Here is a 15729-nt window from a genome sequence, read left to right as displayed (position 1 = left end):
GATCGAATCCCACGTCGGGCTCCCGGTGCATGGAGCCTACTTCTCCCTCTGCCTGTGTCTCTGCCTCTCTCTCTCTCTCTCTCTCTCTCTGTGATTATCATAAATAAATAGAAGTTAAAAAAAATGTTTCTAGGGCACCTGGGTGGCTCAGCGGTTTAGTACCTGCCTTCAGCCCAGGGTGTGATCCTGGAGTGCCAGGATCGAGTCCCACATCAGGCTCCCTGTATGGAGCCTGCTTCTCCCTCTGACTGTGTCTCTGCCTCTCTCTGTGTCTCTCATGAATAAATTTAAAAATCTTAAAAAAAAAAAAAGAAAGAAAGAAAGAAAGAAAGATCGGGCAGCCCCGGTGGCGCAGCGGTTTAGCGCCGCCTGCAGCCTGGGGTGTGATCCTGGGGACCCTGGACCAGTCCCACGTCAGGCTCCCTGCATGGAGCCTGCTTCTCCCTCTGCCTATGCCTCTGCCCCTCTCTCTTTCGCTCTCTGTTTCTATGAATAAATAAATAAAATCTTAAATAAATAAATAAATAAATAAATAAATGTGTCTTTGCTTTAAAAAAATAAATAAAAATAAAAATGTTTCTAGCTTATATGACAAAGGATTGATATATATTTTTAGTATGTCAAGGTAAACGACAACATAAACATAAACAGGCAGTTACAAGACAAACTAGAAACAGTCACCTCAATAGTAAGGACAAAAATAACAGCCACAAGATTTTTATTTTCCTATCTGATTGGAAAAGATTAAAAACAATAATGCCGCCTGGTGCTGATGAGGCAGAAGGAAATGCTATTGGCTAGAGTATAAATGGATGGATTCTTTTCGGAAATGAATTTATCAATATCTATTAGGGTTTAAAATGCACACTTCCTTTGATCCAGCCCATGATAATATATCTTAAGGAGCTAGTAGGACAAATAATGTGAATATAAATATATGGAGATATTTTAAAGTGTGGTTTATAATGGCATGAAATTGGAAACACTCCACGTGTCTTTCGGTAGGAGATAGGTTCAATAAATTGTGGTACATTTTCTAGAATGACTATGCAGTCATCAGAGGACATTAGGTTGATCTTCCTTAATTGACATCAAGAGATGATGATTATAGATGAAAGAAGAAGCAGGTTGCAGGAGGGTTTGTGTAGCACACAGGGACCCTGTTTATGTGGAAGAAGAAAGGATGTGTTACATATGCATTAAAAAATATGGAATGAGATTCACTGAAATGCTGAAGAGTTATATCTAGGGAGTAAAATTACTGGAACCTTTCATTTTCTTGATCTTATTTATTTAGATTTTTTATTTATTCATGAGAGACACAGAGAGAGGCAGAGACACAGGCAGAGGGAGAAGCAGGCTCCATGCAGGGAGCCCGACTTGGGACTCGATCCCCAGACTCTAGGATCACGCCCTGGGTTGAAGGCAGGCGCTAAACCACTGAGTCACCCAGGGATCCCCCATATCATCTTATTTAAACAAAAATAATAGTCAAAATATTTAAAGAGGGATGCCTGGGTGGCTCAGTGGTTGAGCATCTGCCTTCAGCTCCGTGTGATCCCAGAGTCCCACATTGAGCTTCCTGCATGAAGCCTGCTTCTCCTCCCTCTGCCTATGTTTCTGCCTCTCTCTCTCTCTCTCTCTCTCTCTCTCTGTCTCTCATGAATAAATAAAACCTTAAAAATGTTTAAAGAAATAATCACATATAATCATAAAAAATTTTTTCTCTCAATATATATAAAATACACTATATGTAATATAATCTTGTTATAATACACGATTTAAAAACTACATATGATATATAACATATACTATGTATGTTACACATTATAATAGTATATAATAGACAATATTGTATAATATATCATAATTATATTAATAATATATATTATATGTATTTTACATTGTATATATTATAATGTATGATTATATATGTTGTAGTGTATGTATTATAATTTTATAATGTGTGTGTGTGTGTGTGTATCCATTGTAGGGAAGAAAAATAATGGTACTATATACTCTGCATTCTTTGTTTTTATGTAAATATTTATGGAGTGCTGCTTATGTACCAGATATTGCTCAAAGGAGTTTACTGACATTAAACACATTTAATCTTTACCAGCAACCTATGAAGTAGGTATCATTCTGATAATCCCCATTTTACAGGTGAATAACAGAGAGGTTAAGTGACTTGCCCAAGGTTACACAGCTGTGAATAGCACAGTGGAGGCTTGAACCCAGGTAGTCTAACTCCAGAACCCACTTGGCTTGGTCTAGCTCTTGACCACTTGGCTATACCATAAGGTAGGCGTTATAATCTCCTTATCAGAGAGCATGAAATGGAGATTCAGAGAGGTGACCTTACTTGTTCAGGGCCACACAGCTCATCAAGGATGGAGCTGGTACTCAAGCCCCAGTGTGTGGGTTTCAAGGCTGCATCCCAGATCTGAAGCTGGTCCTTTGGAGTCAGGTCTGCACCTAGGGAAAAGCAGAGGTTGGAGGAATCTGCTGCTGTCTGGTGGCAGGCAGGGGCTTTTTCTGGTCCCTGAGTGCCCCCTGCTGGTCATAGGTCAAACAGCAGCAGGGTCCTGGGCCCTGCTGGGACAGGATGGATGAGCTTGGGGTCTAGGGGTGGATACAGGGCTGAGCCTCTCCTTACTCCTGCCAGTTCTCCGTGGACATTGACTCTGACCTGGTGGAGGAGCTGCCAGCGGAGATCGAGCTGTGGCTGGTGCTTGTGGCTGTGGGTGCCGGGCTGCTGCTCCTGGGGCTGATCATCCTCCTGCTGTGGAAGGTTAGGACCCCCCCAGACCACCACTGAGACTTCCACTCTAGGACCTCTTGCCAGTGGACCCTCACCAGCTCTCCCTTCATCCCATTCCTCACTTCCACCCCACCCCCACCCATCTCCCATGTTGACCGTACCTTCTCCCCAGCTTCCAGTGTCCTGCCCCCCACCTTCTATCCTCACCTCACCCACCAGGACATTCCTGCTTGGTTAATGGGGGGACCTGCAAAGCTGAAAGGGAAGCCAGGAGCTCTGGCTGCTGGCCAAACCACCAAGCAGGGCTGGGACCCAGGTATCCAGGCTCCCCAGCCCTCAGCCCCAGCGCCCCCCTGATGGCCCATCCCCACCTCCTCCCCTCCGTAGTGCGGCTTCTTCAAGCGAGCCCGCACTCGCGCCCTGTATGAAGCTAAGAGGCAGAAGGCGGAGATGAAGAGCCAGCCGTCAGAGACAGAGAGGCTGACCGACGACTACTGACGGGGGACAGCCCCCTGCCCCCAGCCCACCCGGGTAACGCGGCCTCCGGGCCCTCTCCCCTGAGCTGCACAGCTGGCTGGGGCCTCTGACTCTGTCCTATCTGCTCTTCTTCCTTGTGGGCCCTCTCTGCACCTCACTCTACCCTGCCACCTCCCCAAAGAGCAGGCCACAGTCTCCTTCTACGCCCTGGCAGAGTTCAAGATGTCTCAAAACTGCCTCCCCTGGAGAGATCTGGAGCCCAAGAGGGAGCCATAAAATGCTCTCCATGCCCCCCCTTGCTTTTTGGGGATCGGAAAAGAAGCAAAGCCCAAGCTAGGCCCCATCTCTAGGTCACACAGCAAATTTCCAGTGATTCTGTGCTTCCATTTCCACCTCCAGAGATGGAGGCCTTCTCCTGGAACTAGCACCTTTGCTCCTCGGAGCCCCTCCAGGGTGACACACTGACCCCCCCTGACCCCCCACAGTGTGGTTGGGTCAGCCACCACGCTCTCTAGCCATCCTGTCCACAACCTCAGTGACCGCCCCTCTGTGTCCAGCTACCTCCCTTTCTCTGCCTTCCTCAGCTCCTCCTTCCTCTGGGGCCGAGGGTGGGCAACCTGGCCCTCCCTGTCACAGTGCAGGGAGATGGCACATGCTTGGGTCAGGGGTCCTGGCTCTGGCCTCTGGGTGGGAGAGGAAGGGGCTAGGCACATCTTCCCACAACCTCCAGAGCTGGATACTGATGCCCCTTCCTCGTCTCCCCCTACCCCCACTCCAGTGTGACTTCTTTAAACGGACCCGCTATTACCGGATCATGCCCAAGTACCACGCAGTGCGGATCCGGGAGGAGGAGCGCTACCCACCTCCAAGGAGCACCCTGCCTACCAAGAAGCATTGGGTGACGAGCTGGCAGACTCGGGACCGATACTACTGACGTCCTTCCTGATTTCAGCCCTGCTCCCCCCATGCCCCTTCTATTTATCATAAGTTATGCCCCTGACAGTCCACAGGGGCCACTGCCTTTGGCTGGCACCATCAGGTGCGGGCACACACAGCTCTTCAAGCACGTGTATGTGCTGTTTGGCCACAGGCTTCTCCCCACAGGAGGGCTAAGGCCATGGCCCCACAGTGCCGAGCATACCGAAGCCCTGTGCCCTGGACACATGGGGGTCCCATCACTTGTGGCCTATGCTGTGCACTGTGGATGGTGCATGGACGTGTGTCCCTGCCTCTGCCTGTGCCAAAATCAAGCCAGAGGCCTCCACCAGAGCCAGGAGGAAAAGGCCTGCACTGTGGTGACACCCTCCCCTGATTCACACTGGACCCATCTTGAGCCATAGTCACTGGATTGACTCTGCTATTAAGACTAAAACTACTGACAGGGAACAGGGCACCAGGCCCCCAGTCGAAGCTCCCGGTAGTCGTGCCAGAGTGGGGGCCCGCCTCAGGTTTGCCCACGGTGGCGTTTGCAGGACCTGGCATGCTCAGACCCATGAGCAGAGTGAACTAGAAGGAAGGTCCTGGGATGGCTTTCCTTCTCTGTGAAGCTTCTCCTTGGAGGAGATTGCATTCTGGCAAGGAATGCAGTCTGAAGGAAGAAATACAGACAAGCCACCGGACAGCCTGGCAGACTGCAGCGGGACTTCCCTGGGAGCACGGTGGGATGCTCAACAGAGGAGAGGACCAGTCCTGGACCAAGGAGCTGTTGGAAGGCTAGAGGAGATACCACTTCTCACTGACCACTACCATCCAGGCCCCTGAAGGCCCGGAGGGACCACCCTTACCCCCACCCAGACAAGATCGTGGAGGGAGCGACGCTTGAATGTAGAACAGGGAGGGAGCCCTGTCCCTGCGCCATCGGCTGGAACCTATTCCGCCCTCACTGACCATGGGTAGGGGACCTAGAAGTGGAGTTCTTGGCTGTCCTTGGCTTTCAGAGCCAACTTAGCTCTGCCTCCTCCCCCACTGGCTAAGTTCTAAGGCCCATTCTAGAACTTGAGGCTGGTTCCAGGAAACCTCTCCTGACCCCTGCCTTTTGGCAGTCCCCCTTTCCAGTCCTTCCATGGTACTGTAGCAGGGAGCTCCCTCCCCCTCCTTGTGCCTTCTTTGTATATAGGCTTCTCACAGCAACCAATAAACAGCTCCCGGTTTGTATACTCTGCATTGGCCTCTACTCACTGCCCCCACTTTGTTCCAACCCCACGTCAGTCTGTTGGATAGTGATGCCATCCACCTGACCCTAGGTGGACAATGCTGGGTGCAGGGATCTTAGAGATGGGGAAAGTAACGATGTATACAGGACATACCCATCCCTGCTTTCAGGGATGTCCTGATCTACGGGGTGGTTGTGGACATATACCTGAGATCCAGAACATAAAGTCAGGGACGAGACCTGAGTAGATTGGATAGAATCCAAAAGGCCTCCTTGGTGGACAAGGAGGTGATATTCAGGATCCAGAAGAGGCAGGAAACTACTTTGCTATAGAAGTGGGTAGTCCTGGATAGTGGTGGAGGGAGGCTGGGTGCAAGGGTGGAGAGCCAAGAGCCCTTATCCAGTGGCTCCAGTCAGATAAGAGCCTGTTTTTCAATGGCTCAATTCCACCCCCATCCCTGGACACCACGATGAGTGGATCCAAGGGTAAACCAGTGACCTAAGACTGGAAAGATTGAAACATCATGGTATCTATCCCCCAGTGTCCGGGAAGGAGTACCTGGAGTCCTAGTCTTGTGGCCTTTCCTCTGGGAGTGCTTCAGTACCAGCCTCCATAGCCCACTGCACTGCACCAAACCCTCCACTTCCTAAGGTCACCCTTCCACACAGGCCTGGGAGGATGAAGCAAGGCTGCTGTCCCCATGACTTCTTTGTCCTAATTGTGACATAGGTCCTTCTGTTAGTTGTCCTCAAAGCTATGACCTTTGGAAGACTTCACTGAAGGCTGAAAATTACTACTCAGAGAGAAGCCAAGGCTCAGATCCTCGATTCAGCTGCTCTGAAAGTCCATGGACCCAGGCTCTTCTCCCAGGAGCCCCTCCTGATGTCTGCCTGGGTGTCCTCCAACCTGCCTCTTAGTGGCAGTGTCTGCCCTCTGCTGCCCCTCACTTTCTATGCTGGGACTGTCCTTTCCAGGGTTGATTAACGGTGGAAGGTCCCATTCCTCCAGGAAAATCCCAGCCTCTACCTGGAGCTCTCAGAACCAGTAATGGAAACCCCCAATTCCTGCCTAAGAAAGATGGGATCTAAGGGATCTGCACATCCCTCTGGCCAGCTTCACAGGCTCAGCACCTAGTCATTTTTTAAAAGATTATATTTATTTATTCATGAGAAGCAGAGACATAGGCAGAGGGAGAACCAGGCTCCCTGTGGGGACCCTGAAGCAGGGACCCCAGGATCCCAGGACCCCAGGATCATAACCTGAGCCAAAGGCAGATGCTCAACCACTGAGCCACCCAGGTGCCCCACAGCCCCTAGTCTTTTGTGTGTGCTTGAGTGTATGGGTGTGTGACAGTTTATGCTTGGATAAGAACAGTCTCTCCTCCCTACCCTCCCAGTATAAGTAGTTGTTTCCAGGACTGGTGTTACACTGTTATGAAAGAAACATAATGGCAGAGATGCAGCAATACCCACTTATATAAAAGGGTCCTCAATAATGTCAAGCTTCTAGAGCTCCTTGGAGCTGTAGGACCTCCAAACTGTTCCCAAAGAAGGTCTTGGCTTTTGTGTCACTAAAAGGACCCATAAGGTGATTCTCCCCCTCTAGACACAGAGCTGGAATGCACTTCCTGGGCCCTCCTAGTTGGGTAAGGTCATGTGACTAAATTCTAGCCAATGAGTTGTGAGCAGGAGAGAAGTGGCTTAATTCTGGGCTCATACTGTTAATTGCTGGGTGGGAGTCTCCCAGTTTTGTTTTCTCCCTTCTGCCTCTGTAGAACCCTGCCTTGAGATAAAACGTCTGCCAATCTGAGTCCTTTTTTTTTTTTTCCCCCAATCTGAGTCCTTGAGAGCAACCCCCAACATTCCTTGTACATGTAGTGGGAAATTAGGGCATGGTGGGGTGTGGGATGGGAGGTTGGTGGGAGTTTAACCTCAGCATCTTCTAACCTAGCTTGACCACCCCATACCACTCCCATTATCACCCTGCAGCAATCTCTGCAGAAGGAATTTTGATCCAAGCAGAGGCCACAATATAAAGGTCCAGCACTAAGGAGAGGATCAGAAGAAATCTCTCTCTCTCCTCTACCTTGCCTCAGAGTTTGCTGCCTTTTCCTCGTTACTTAACAATTTTTAAGATTAATTTTTAAAATTTATTTATTCATGAGATACACAGAGAGAGGGAGAGACACAGGCAGAGGGAGAAGCAGGCTCCATGCAGGGAGCTCAATGTGAGACTCGATCCCAGGATCATGACCCGATCCAAAGACAGATGCTCAACCGCTGAGCCACCCAGGCGTCCCATATTTATTTATCTTTTTATTTATTTATTTGAGAGAGAGACAGAGAGAGAGGGAGAGAGAGCATGCACACGGAGAAGGGCAGAGGGAGAAAATCCTCAAGCAGATACCTTTATGAGCTCAACATGGGGCTCAATCTCATGACCCTGAGAACATGACCTGAGATAAAACCAGGAGTCCAATGCTCAACCGACTGAGCCACTCAGGTGCCCCTCCTTGCTTAAATTTGGACAACAGTAATAGCTGTTATTGATTATTTACTATGTGCCAGGCACAGGACTGGGCTTTTTACACGCAAGCATCCTGTATGCTCCTCTGGGCAACTTGAAGACTGACTCACCAACATAGTGCATGATTTAATTGCTTGCTGGAAGGATATTCGGTGGTCCTCCCTGATAACTCTGTGGCATGCCTCCCTGGTGGTCCCAATTCTTTATTCATGCTCTTTTCCCTTCTATGTGCCTGGTGCTGGAGATAGAGCAGTGAATTACACAGACACAGACAGCCCTGCCCTCCTGGAGTTTAAAGTCTAGTGGAGGAGACAGATGAGTCAGCAAACGATTTCCAGATTTCCAGATTTGATAAGAGCCAAATGGTGTTAAGTTTGGGGAGGTCTGGGACACCTGGGTGGCTCAGTGGTTGAGCGTCTGCCTTTGGCTCAAGGAGTGATCCTGGGATCCGGGATCCGGCTCCTTGCATGGAGCCTCCTTCTCCTTCTGCCTGATCTCTCTCTCTCTCTTTCTCTCTCTCTCTCCTTCTGTGTCTCATGAATAAATAAATAAAATCTTTAAAGAAAAGTTTGGGGAGGTCTAAGAAGCCTTTAGAGGGAGCCCATAACCCAGCCTGGTAGGGTCTGAGCCTTGAAGAATGGATAGGCAGTGAGGAGAAAGAATTATCCAGACAGAAGAGACAGCATTTGCAACGGTTTGGAGCCTGGAGGTTGCTCAAGGCGGTAGATAAGTATGGCTGGGAGTCAAGCAGGGCGACGTGGAGAGAGGAGGCTGGAGACTTAAGCCAAAGCAGATCGTGCAAGAGCTGGAAAGCCTCCAGTAAGAGAGCCCCTGAAAAAGTCTGTAAACAAGTTCAGATTTGCTTTTGAGAATGATCCCTGAGCCTCAGTTTCCTTATCTATATAATGGGGATAATAAAGCACAAGAGAGACACCTGGAGAATTAAAGGAGCTAATGTATGCAAACAGTGCCTGGTACGCAGGCTATTATTCAGTTAAGGGATCCCTGGGTGGCGCAGCGGTTTAGCGCCTGCCTTTGGCCCAGGGCGCGATCCTGGAGACCCGGGATCGAATCCCACGTCGGGCTCTCGGTGCATGGAGCCTGCTTCTCCCTCTGCCTATGTCTCTGCCTCTCTCTCTGTGTGTGTGACTATCATAAATAAATAAAAATTAAAAAAAAAAAAAAGTCCCTTCCGTGGCAAAGCCTTGGGCACAGCTGGTGTTGACCGTAATCACATTCTGTTACACAGTAACGACCTATTTACTTAGGCCGCTACCTCCCAAACTGAGAAAACAAATGGCTGAGGGAAAAAACTACTTCCTTATCCTTTGTGGTTTTCCTGTTCTCAGCACAAAGCCCAGCACATATCGGGCACTTGGTCGGTGCGGCCCAGGGAGCGAACAGTGAAGAAGGGGGGACATCAAAGGGAAAGGCGGGGGTCAGCACGTACCACGTTCCACCGCAAGAACTCGCGCTCCTTTCCTGCGAGAGAGCCGGAGAGCGCAGGACGCTGGCGCAGGAATGGCTCCCAGGTCCCCCGCGCAGATCACCTGCCAGGACCTCTCTCTAAGGAACCCCAGTGCGAAGATGGTCGCTTTCTAAGGTCAAATGATTAGAGAATAATTAAAGTGTTGAGAACTGCACTCCCAGCGCCGATGTTAAAGGTGCCCCCGCCGCCGCCAGGCCTGCGTTGGGGTTTCCACTCTGGGCGCCGTGTTTTCCGGAGCCGCTTGGATCTTTGTGGAAGTGCTGGGGTGCTTGTCTACACGGAGGGTTAGCACGGGCGTGCATCCTGACCCCGAAGTTTGCAAACTTTCCCAGTCTGGATGACAGTGACCCGTCCCCCCAGGGAGCGCAAGCGGGGAAGAGCAGCTGGAACAGGTCCCTTCGGGAGGGAAGGGATTCGTTGAAAGCTGCCCAGACGATCGCAGGGAAGGCGAGTCCCGGAGATTTGGGGGCGGGGGGCGCGGGAGAGGCCGGGGACAGGCAGGAACGACCGACGTCGGCGGAGCCTGGGGTGGAGCGGGGCTCGGCCGGGAGGGGGCACGGGCGGAGCGAGCGCGCGGGAGGCGGACTCTCCGCGCGGCCTCCCGAAAACAACAGGCCGCCCGGGCGAGGACGGGGTTAAGGGGGCGGGCCCAGGGGAGCCACGTGCCGGGGCGAGAGGCGATTGGCTCGGCCCGGGTTGTTTGTGAGCGCCCATTGGCGCCGCCGGGGCGCCGCGGCAAGCCGATTGGCCGGGGCGGGGAGGACCGCCCGGGCCGGGGCGGGGAGGAGGCGGCGGGTCCCGTGTGCCGGCCGGGCTGGGCCGAGCCGAGCCGAGCCAAGCGGCCGCGCCGCTCGCGGGGGGGACCGGACCCCGAGCCGGAGCCCGAGCCGGAGCCCGAGCCGGAGCCCGAGCCGCGGCCGCCGCCGCCGCCGCCGCCGCCGCCGCCGCCGCCGCCATGCGCTGGGTCCGCGCGCTGCTGAAGAACGCGTCCCTCGCAGGGGCGCCCAAGTACATCGAGCACTTCAGCAAGTTCTCCCCGTCCCCGCTGTCCATAAAGCAGTTTCTGGACTTCGGTAGGGAGTGGGCGGGGGGTGGGGTGGGGTGGGGTGGCGGCTGGACTTGGGGGCCAGCGGGGCGCGGGGGGGGCGGTGAGTGAGGGAGACCCTGCTCTTGAAGGATCAACGCGGAGAAGAGAGGCCCTGCGTGACTGGGAAGGGTTGCTGGGAGGGGTCCAGGCAGGGAAGGGTTAAGGCGTGGGGTGGGGCAGGGGCCGGCCCTGAAAGGGTTAAGGTACCCTGGGGGAGAGCTCTCTACCGGGCTGTCAGTGGGAAGTGGGGGCACTGAGAAGGAGGGGTCCCAGTGTCTTGCTGGACTGTGCAGAGGTCTTGCAGAGTAAGGGACAGTCAGGCAAGGTGGTGATGTTAGGGCCAGAAGGGAGTGGGGTATATCCAGACAAAAAGGGTTAATGGTGGTTGTCCTAGTGACTCAAAGAGTCTGGAGATGGAGAGGAAATGGGGTGGGGATGCTGGTGGGAGTAACAAGGCAAGATTAGTAGATGCAGACATCTGGAAGGAGATCTGGGCTGGGCTGGGCACCCCAGGGTCAGGTGGGGACCCCGCTCTTTCAGAAAATGTCAGCAGGAAGGAGGTCGATGATCAGTATACCTCCACCCCCTGAAGGAGCGGGCCCCGAGCTGTCCCAGTAGGCAAGGACACTTGAAGAGCAAATCTGTTTGGGCCTGGCTTCCTGTCCCCAACTGGGCGCAGGCCTGGAGCACCATGAGGTGGAGTCAGGAGGCTGGCAGCCTTGGCTGCCCCTAGCTTCCTGGGCCAGGATCACCCACCAGCAACGCTCTGGGGGTGCCTCTGGAGCAGAAGCAAGGCTGTGCCAATGTAGCCACTGAAACAGGCATTGTGTGGGCCCTGTCTGTCTACGCGGTATTTCCACAGTGCCAGCTGGGGATTAGGAGGGGGTGCCCAGGTCTCTTAGGAGTTGAAGAGACAGTGCCTGGCTCAAGTTACAGCTGCGTCACTGATGGGAGGGGGGTGGGGAAGTGACAGTAGGACAGAGAGCCCCTGTTCCCCAGGACTTGTCTGCCTGTCCCCCTGCCCTACTTGAGCTATTCCAGAGTAGGAAAGCCCCCAGGGCCCATTCCTAGCCACCAGTAGTTGTCCGGTTTAAACTGGACCCTGCTTATATAAATGGGCCAGGTGGGGTTCACAGTAGCGTTTGGTCCACTTGTAGTACAGTGGGGGAAAGAGATCTTCAGAAGGGTAGTCACATGCCCTAGGTGGCAGGCTCAGAAGCAGAACTTAGACTAGCATCTAGGTCTTCTGACTCTAGGCCATGGCCTCAGTCTACCACCCCATCTTCATCTTGAAGCCAGACCAAGGACCAAGGTACTTAGGTTCTCATTCTTGGGCCCTGTGTGCCTCACACATGAGCATTAACATAAGGACAACTCTACAGTGGTCATCAAGACCAGCCTGGGTAAAGATGGACTGGGCCAGAAATGACACTGGGTCCCTGTAGCTGCTGTGGTCGAGGCATAGCATCCCTTAGGCAGGCCCAGACCTGGGAAAGGATGGTTTTCCCAGGCTCCTCTGCCCACCCGGATCCACCTCTCACCTTCCACTCCACAAAGCAAGTATTTGCTAAGAGAGACAGAAAGTGAAGAAGTGAGGTAACTGAGGCCAGAGGTGGCTCCAGGTAGGCCTGGAAGTGGCCCTATCCCCTGCAGTTGAAGGCCAGCAGGGGGTAGGGGAGGGGACACAAGGCCAGGCCTGATTAGGCAGGGTGGTGTGGAGGTGGGAGCACTACAGGGGATTAGGAGAGCTGCCTGGCTCTGTGCCCTGATCACTTCTCTGAACCCTCAGGAAATGAAAGATTTAATTGTCCTGATCCCTGAGATGACCTCTGGCTCCAGTGGTTTGCAGCTCTGTTGGCTCACTTCTCTCTCTCCCTCCAGGGTCCAGCAATGCCTGTGAGAAAACTTCATTCACCTTCCTCAGGCAGGAGCTGCCTGTGCGCCTGGCCAACATCATGAAGGAGATCAACCTGCTTCCCGACCGAGTGCTGAGCACACCCTCGGTGCAGCTGGTCCAAAGCTGGTGAGACCCCTGGCCAGGTCCCTGCACCTCCTTTCATTCCACTGCTAGATGCTGCTAGGCTCCCAGAATCTCTGTGCTCCTGGCAGCCTTGAGGGAGGTGGGCACAGAGGGGAGGCACAGGGGCTCTAAAAGGCTGAAGAGTTGCCCAAGGCCAAGTGGAATGCTAAGCCAGAGCAGGGCCTGAGATAAAGTTCCTAGCCTCCATGCCTGTGGGCTAGCCCTATACTTACCAGTCTTCTTTCTCTAGAAACCCAGGATCCCAACCAAAACAAGGCAACATTGTAGACAAACAGAAACAGGGAGAAATGAATTTTCAAATTATATGATCCAAGCTACCAGTCATGTTGGAAAACAGACACAAAGATGGCACAGTACCTGCCCCCGAGAACTTTGGAGGGGCAAAGACCAAAAATCACAGCAGTAGCAGCAGAAAATCCTCTGTAAAGGTCACTCTAGAACTCTGTCCCAGGTTAGGTAACTAGATGACATTAACCAACGGCTGGTCACATGAAGAACAAAGAGGAGTTTGCTGTGTGACTGGCATGCAAATGGTTAATCTGGTTGGCCTTTGGTGGCACCTGTGCAGAAACCCTTTGCTAGTTCTTCTGGCAATGGTGTGGTATAACTATGGTTCCCTATGGATTCAGGAGCAGGGGCCTACACCTGCCATGAGCCAGCTCCACGCTGGGAACAGTAAAGCAGTAGCAGTGGCTACCCTCGGGGAGCCTGTGATCTTGTGGGGAGCAGAAGGATGGGTAAACTGAGAGCCCAGGATGGTGGATGGTGGTAGGAGCAGTGAGCTGCTAAAGAGCTACTTTTACTTAAGAGTCAAACTAGTATTTAAAAGTAACAAAATTGGGGTTCTTTTCCTCCTCACTGTGGAAGTGTAACATGTCCCCTTTGATACTTGGAAAACATAGAAAAACAGAAGAGAATGCCAACCACTGCCTTCCACCCCATGACCAAACACTTAGAGTTTGGTAAGATTTTATTGGTGCCCTTCCAGCATTGTTTCTATGGATGAATATGCATATGCAGGACTTACTCTGACTTAATGAGACACGGTAAGAAAAGTGTTTTGTGCGGGAGGCCAGGCACATAATAGGCGCACAGTGAATGTTAGTTGAATCGGAGAGTTGTAGGGAAGTTGGAATGGATGCATGGAGGAGGTGGCATGTCTCTGGGCCTTACAGGGTGCCTGAGTGAGCCTAGACCTAGAAGGAAAGGATGGACATTCCAGGCCTTGGAACTGCTTGTGCCAGAGTGTGGAGGCAGGTAAGGGCCCAGTGAGGGCCTCCACAACCTCACTCTGTGCCTGTAGCGATTTCGGTGCGAGCTGTGAAGGGGATGGGGTAGTGGGCAGGGCCTGGCATTCCTATAGCTCAACCAGGTCACCCCCCGCTGGGCTCTGGCCCTCAGAAGTCCAGGACATCTGAGCCAACCAGCATTTCCCACTGCAGGGTGGTAGGGAAGTCACGGGGAGGAGACAGAAGGTGCCATCTGTTTGCCCACTCCTCCTCCAGCTCTGCTTGGCTGACTGGCCTGGCTGCCTCTCCAGCGGGCCCCTGACTCCAGGACAGGCCCTCTCGGGCCCCTCCCTGGACGCTGTGTTCCTAGGAGAGCCAGGGGATGTGTGTTGGGGTGTGGGGGAGCAGGGAGCTGCCTAACTGCCCATGAAGCCCCAGGCCCCTGCAGAGGCCATTCCTGGAAATCAGTTACATGTGTGTGGGATTGTGTTGGTCATTACTTCCAAGCTTCGAGGGAGGAAATGTCCAGCAACAGCAGGATGGAGTGAAGTTACACAAGAGAAAACACTTCCCAGTGGATTCAGCTTAGTGGAGAACAGGCCGTGGAATTGCTGGAGTGTCCTGATGCACTGACCAAAGCCTGCTGAAGTTGTTTCCAGAGAATGGGCATCATGGGCTGCAGCAAGAGAGTGAGGTCTGAGAGGAGGAGGGACTTTCTGATGGGGACAAGGTGGCCGCCTGTGAGAGAGTGCAGACCTCCTCCAGGAGAGCCCATTGCCAGCTTGGATGTAGAGGTGGTACAGGTGGGTAGGGTTTGCAAGAGAGGAGGGGGGACACCGCACCAAGGAGCCCGGCAAGAGGACCACTACCCTCAGAGTCTGATGAGTAAGTAGCAAATGCTCCCCTTTGGAAAATGGAAAAGTCTGGTACAAATGCTATTTGCAGTAGTAGCGATAAGATGTGCTGATGGCTAATGGAGTTTTTCCTCAGCTGCAGAGAGGCTCTAGGCAAGACTCACTGTGGACAAGTTGAGCATTCCTGGTTTTAAATAAGCCTGATAAATTGTTTCAACCAGACAGACCTGGTGCGGAGGGAGCCTGTTTTGGAAGTGACTGGAAGATAGTAGGAAGCCCTGGCCATTGGTGGCAGTGTCCACCTGACTTTGAGGCTCGACTTTGCTGCTTGCTGGACACTTAATCCTTAGCAAACCCTCTGGCCTCCCTGAGCCTTGGCTTCCTCACCTGTAAAATGGGCTCCATTCTGTTTCTAAGGGCAAACACCACAGTTGGTGCATGGAACTGTCAATACAAGCAGATGGCAGTGCCTCCAGGCCACAGATCTGTGACTGTGGCCAAGGTTCTCTTAGACAATGTGGTCATCATAGCGATGGCAATGGCGAAAGCAAACAGACCTGGAGGGCCTGCCGTCCTCCAGGAACTCTTCTTGCCATGTCCCTGTATTAACTCAATTGCTGTCCCGACAGCCTTCTGACGTAAGCTTTGTCATTACCTCCATTTCATAGATGAACAGACTGAGGTTCAGAGAAGTTAGAATATGTGTCTGAGATCACTCAGGCATCAGGTGGGCAAGCTGGGACTCCAGCCTAGGCTGTGTGATCTGATGGCTGCGTTTGTGAGGGGAGAGGAGTAGTGCTGTGTTCTGGGGCAGTGACCTGGATCAGAGATTGCCAGGCTCCCCCAGCAAGTGCTCAAGACAGTAGGGTTCACCTTACTGGAACGTGCTTGCCAGCTAGGGATGCTGGAGCACAGAGCAGGGTAAACAGCCAGCCTGAGGAGGGCCTGGAGCCGGTAGGAGCGTGTTTCCAGAAAGCGTGTGTGGGGAGGTGTTAAGTGAGAGCTGCAGAGTAGAATCAGATGACAGTGAGTCACTCCTCTCACTAAGAGCCTTTCAGGGGTTGTAGGGAAAGGGGCAGGAGGCAGTATGGCTAGCACTTCCTGTTGGT

The 15729-nt window shown here is 52.6% G+C and overlaps 2 protein-coding genes and 1 long non-coding RNA gene across 9 annotated transcripts in view; 2 read left to right on the top strand and 1 right to left on the bottom strand.

Moving 5' to 3' along the window:
* ITGA3 (integrin subunit alpha 3) overlaps positions 1–4182 on the top strand; it is a 28514-nt gene extending 24332 nt beyond the window's left edge. For both annotated transcript variants that reach the window (XM_077852802.1, XM_077852803.1), the window contains exons 24-26: positions 2669–2794; positions 3152–3295; positions 4020–4182. In XM_077852802.1, coding sequence (XP_077708928.1) covers positions 2669–2794; positions 3152–3262 — 237 coding nt within the window. In that variant the 3' untranslated portion in view covers positions 3263–3295; positions 4020–4182. The remainder of the gene's footprint in view (positions 1–2668; positions 2795–3151; positions 3296–4019) is intronic.
* The window catches only part of PDK2 (pyruvate dehydrogenase kinase 2), a 116281-nt gene that overhangs the window by 90231 nt on the left and 10321 nt on the right, over positions 1–15729 (top strand). Inside the window, exons 2-3 of one of the 6 annotated variants that reach the window (XM_077852810.1) lie at positions 10338–10482; positions 12378–12519. In XM_077852810.1, the coding sequence (XP_077708936.1) occupies positions 10365–10482; positions 12378–12519 (260 nt within the window). In that variant the 5' untranslated portion in view covers positions 10338–10364. Of the gene's footprint in view, positions 1–9336; positions 9524–10288; positions 10483–12377; positions 12520–15729 lie in introns of those variants that run through there. The other 5 variants (XM_077852814.1, XM_077852811.1, XM_077852808.1 and 2 more) reach the window with 5 other exon arrangements.
* LOC144286402 (uncharacterized) lies at positions 690–8933 on the bottom strand. The gene is made up of 4 exons (XR_013354473.1): positions 5953–8933; positions 2693–2785; positions 2366–2478; positions 690–1160 (listed from the first exon to the last, which is right to left on the bottom strand). It is a non-coding gene; the product is annotated as an uncharacterized LOC144286402 (long non-coding RNA).

Source organism: Canis aureus, chromosome 16 (assembly GCF_053574225.1).
Source record: "Canis aureus isolate CA01 chromosome 16, VMU_Caureus_v.1.0, whole genome shotgun sequence".
Lineage (NCBI taxonomy): Eukaryota > Metazoa > Chordata > Mammalia > Carnivora > Canidae > Canis > Canis aureus.
Note: the sequence above shows the minus strand (reverse complement) of the source record. Positions and strands in the feature narration are given on the sequence as shown.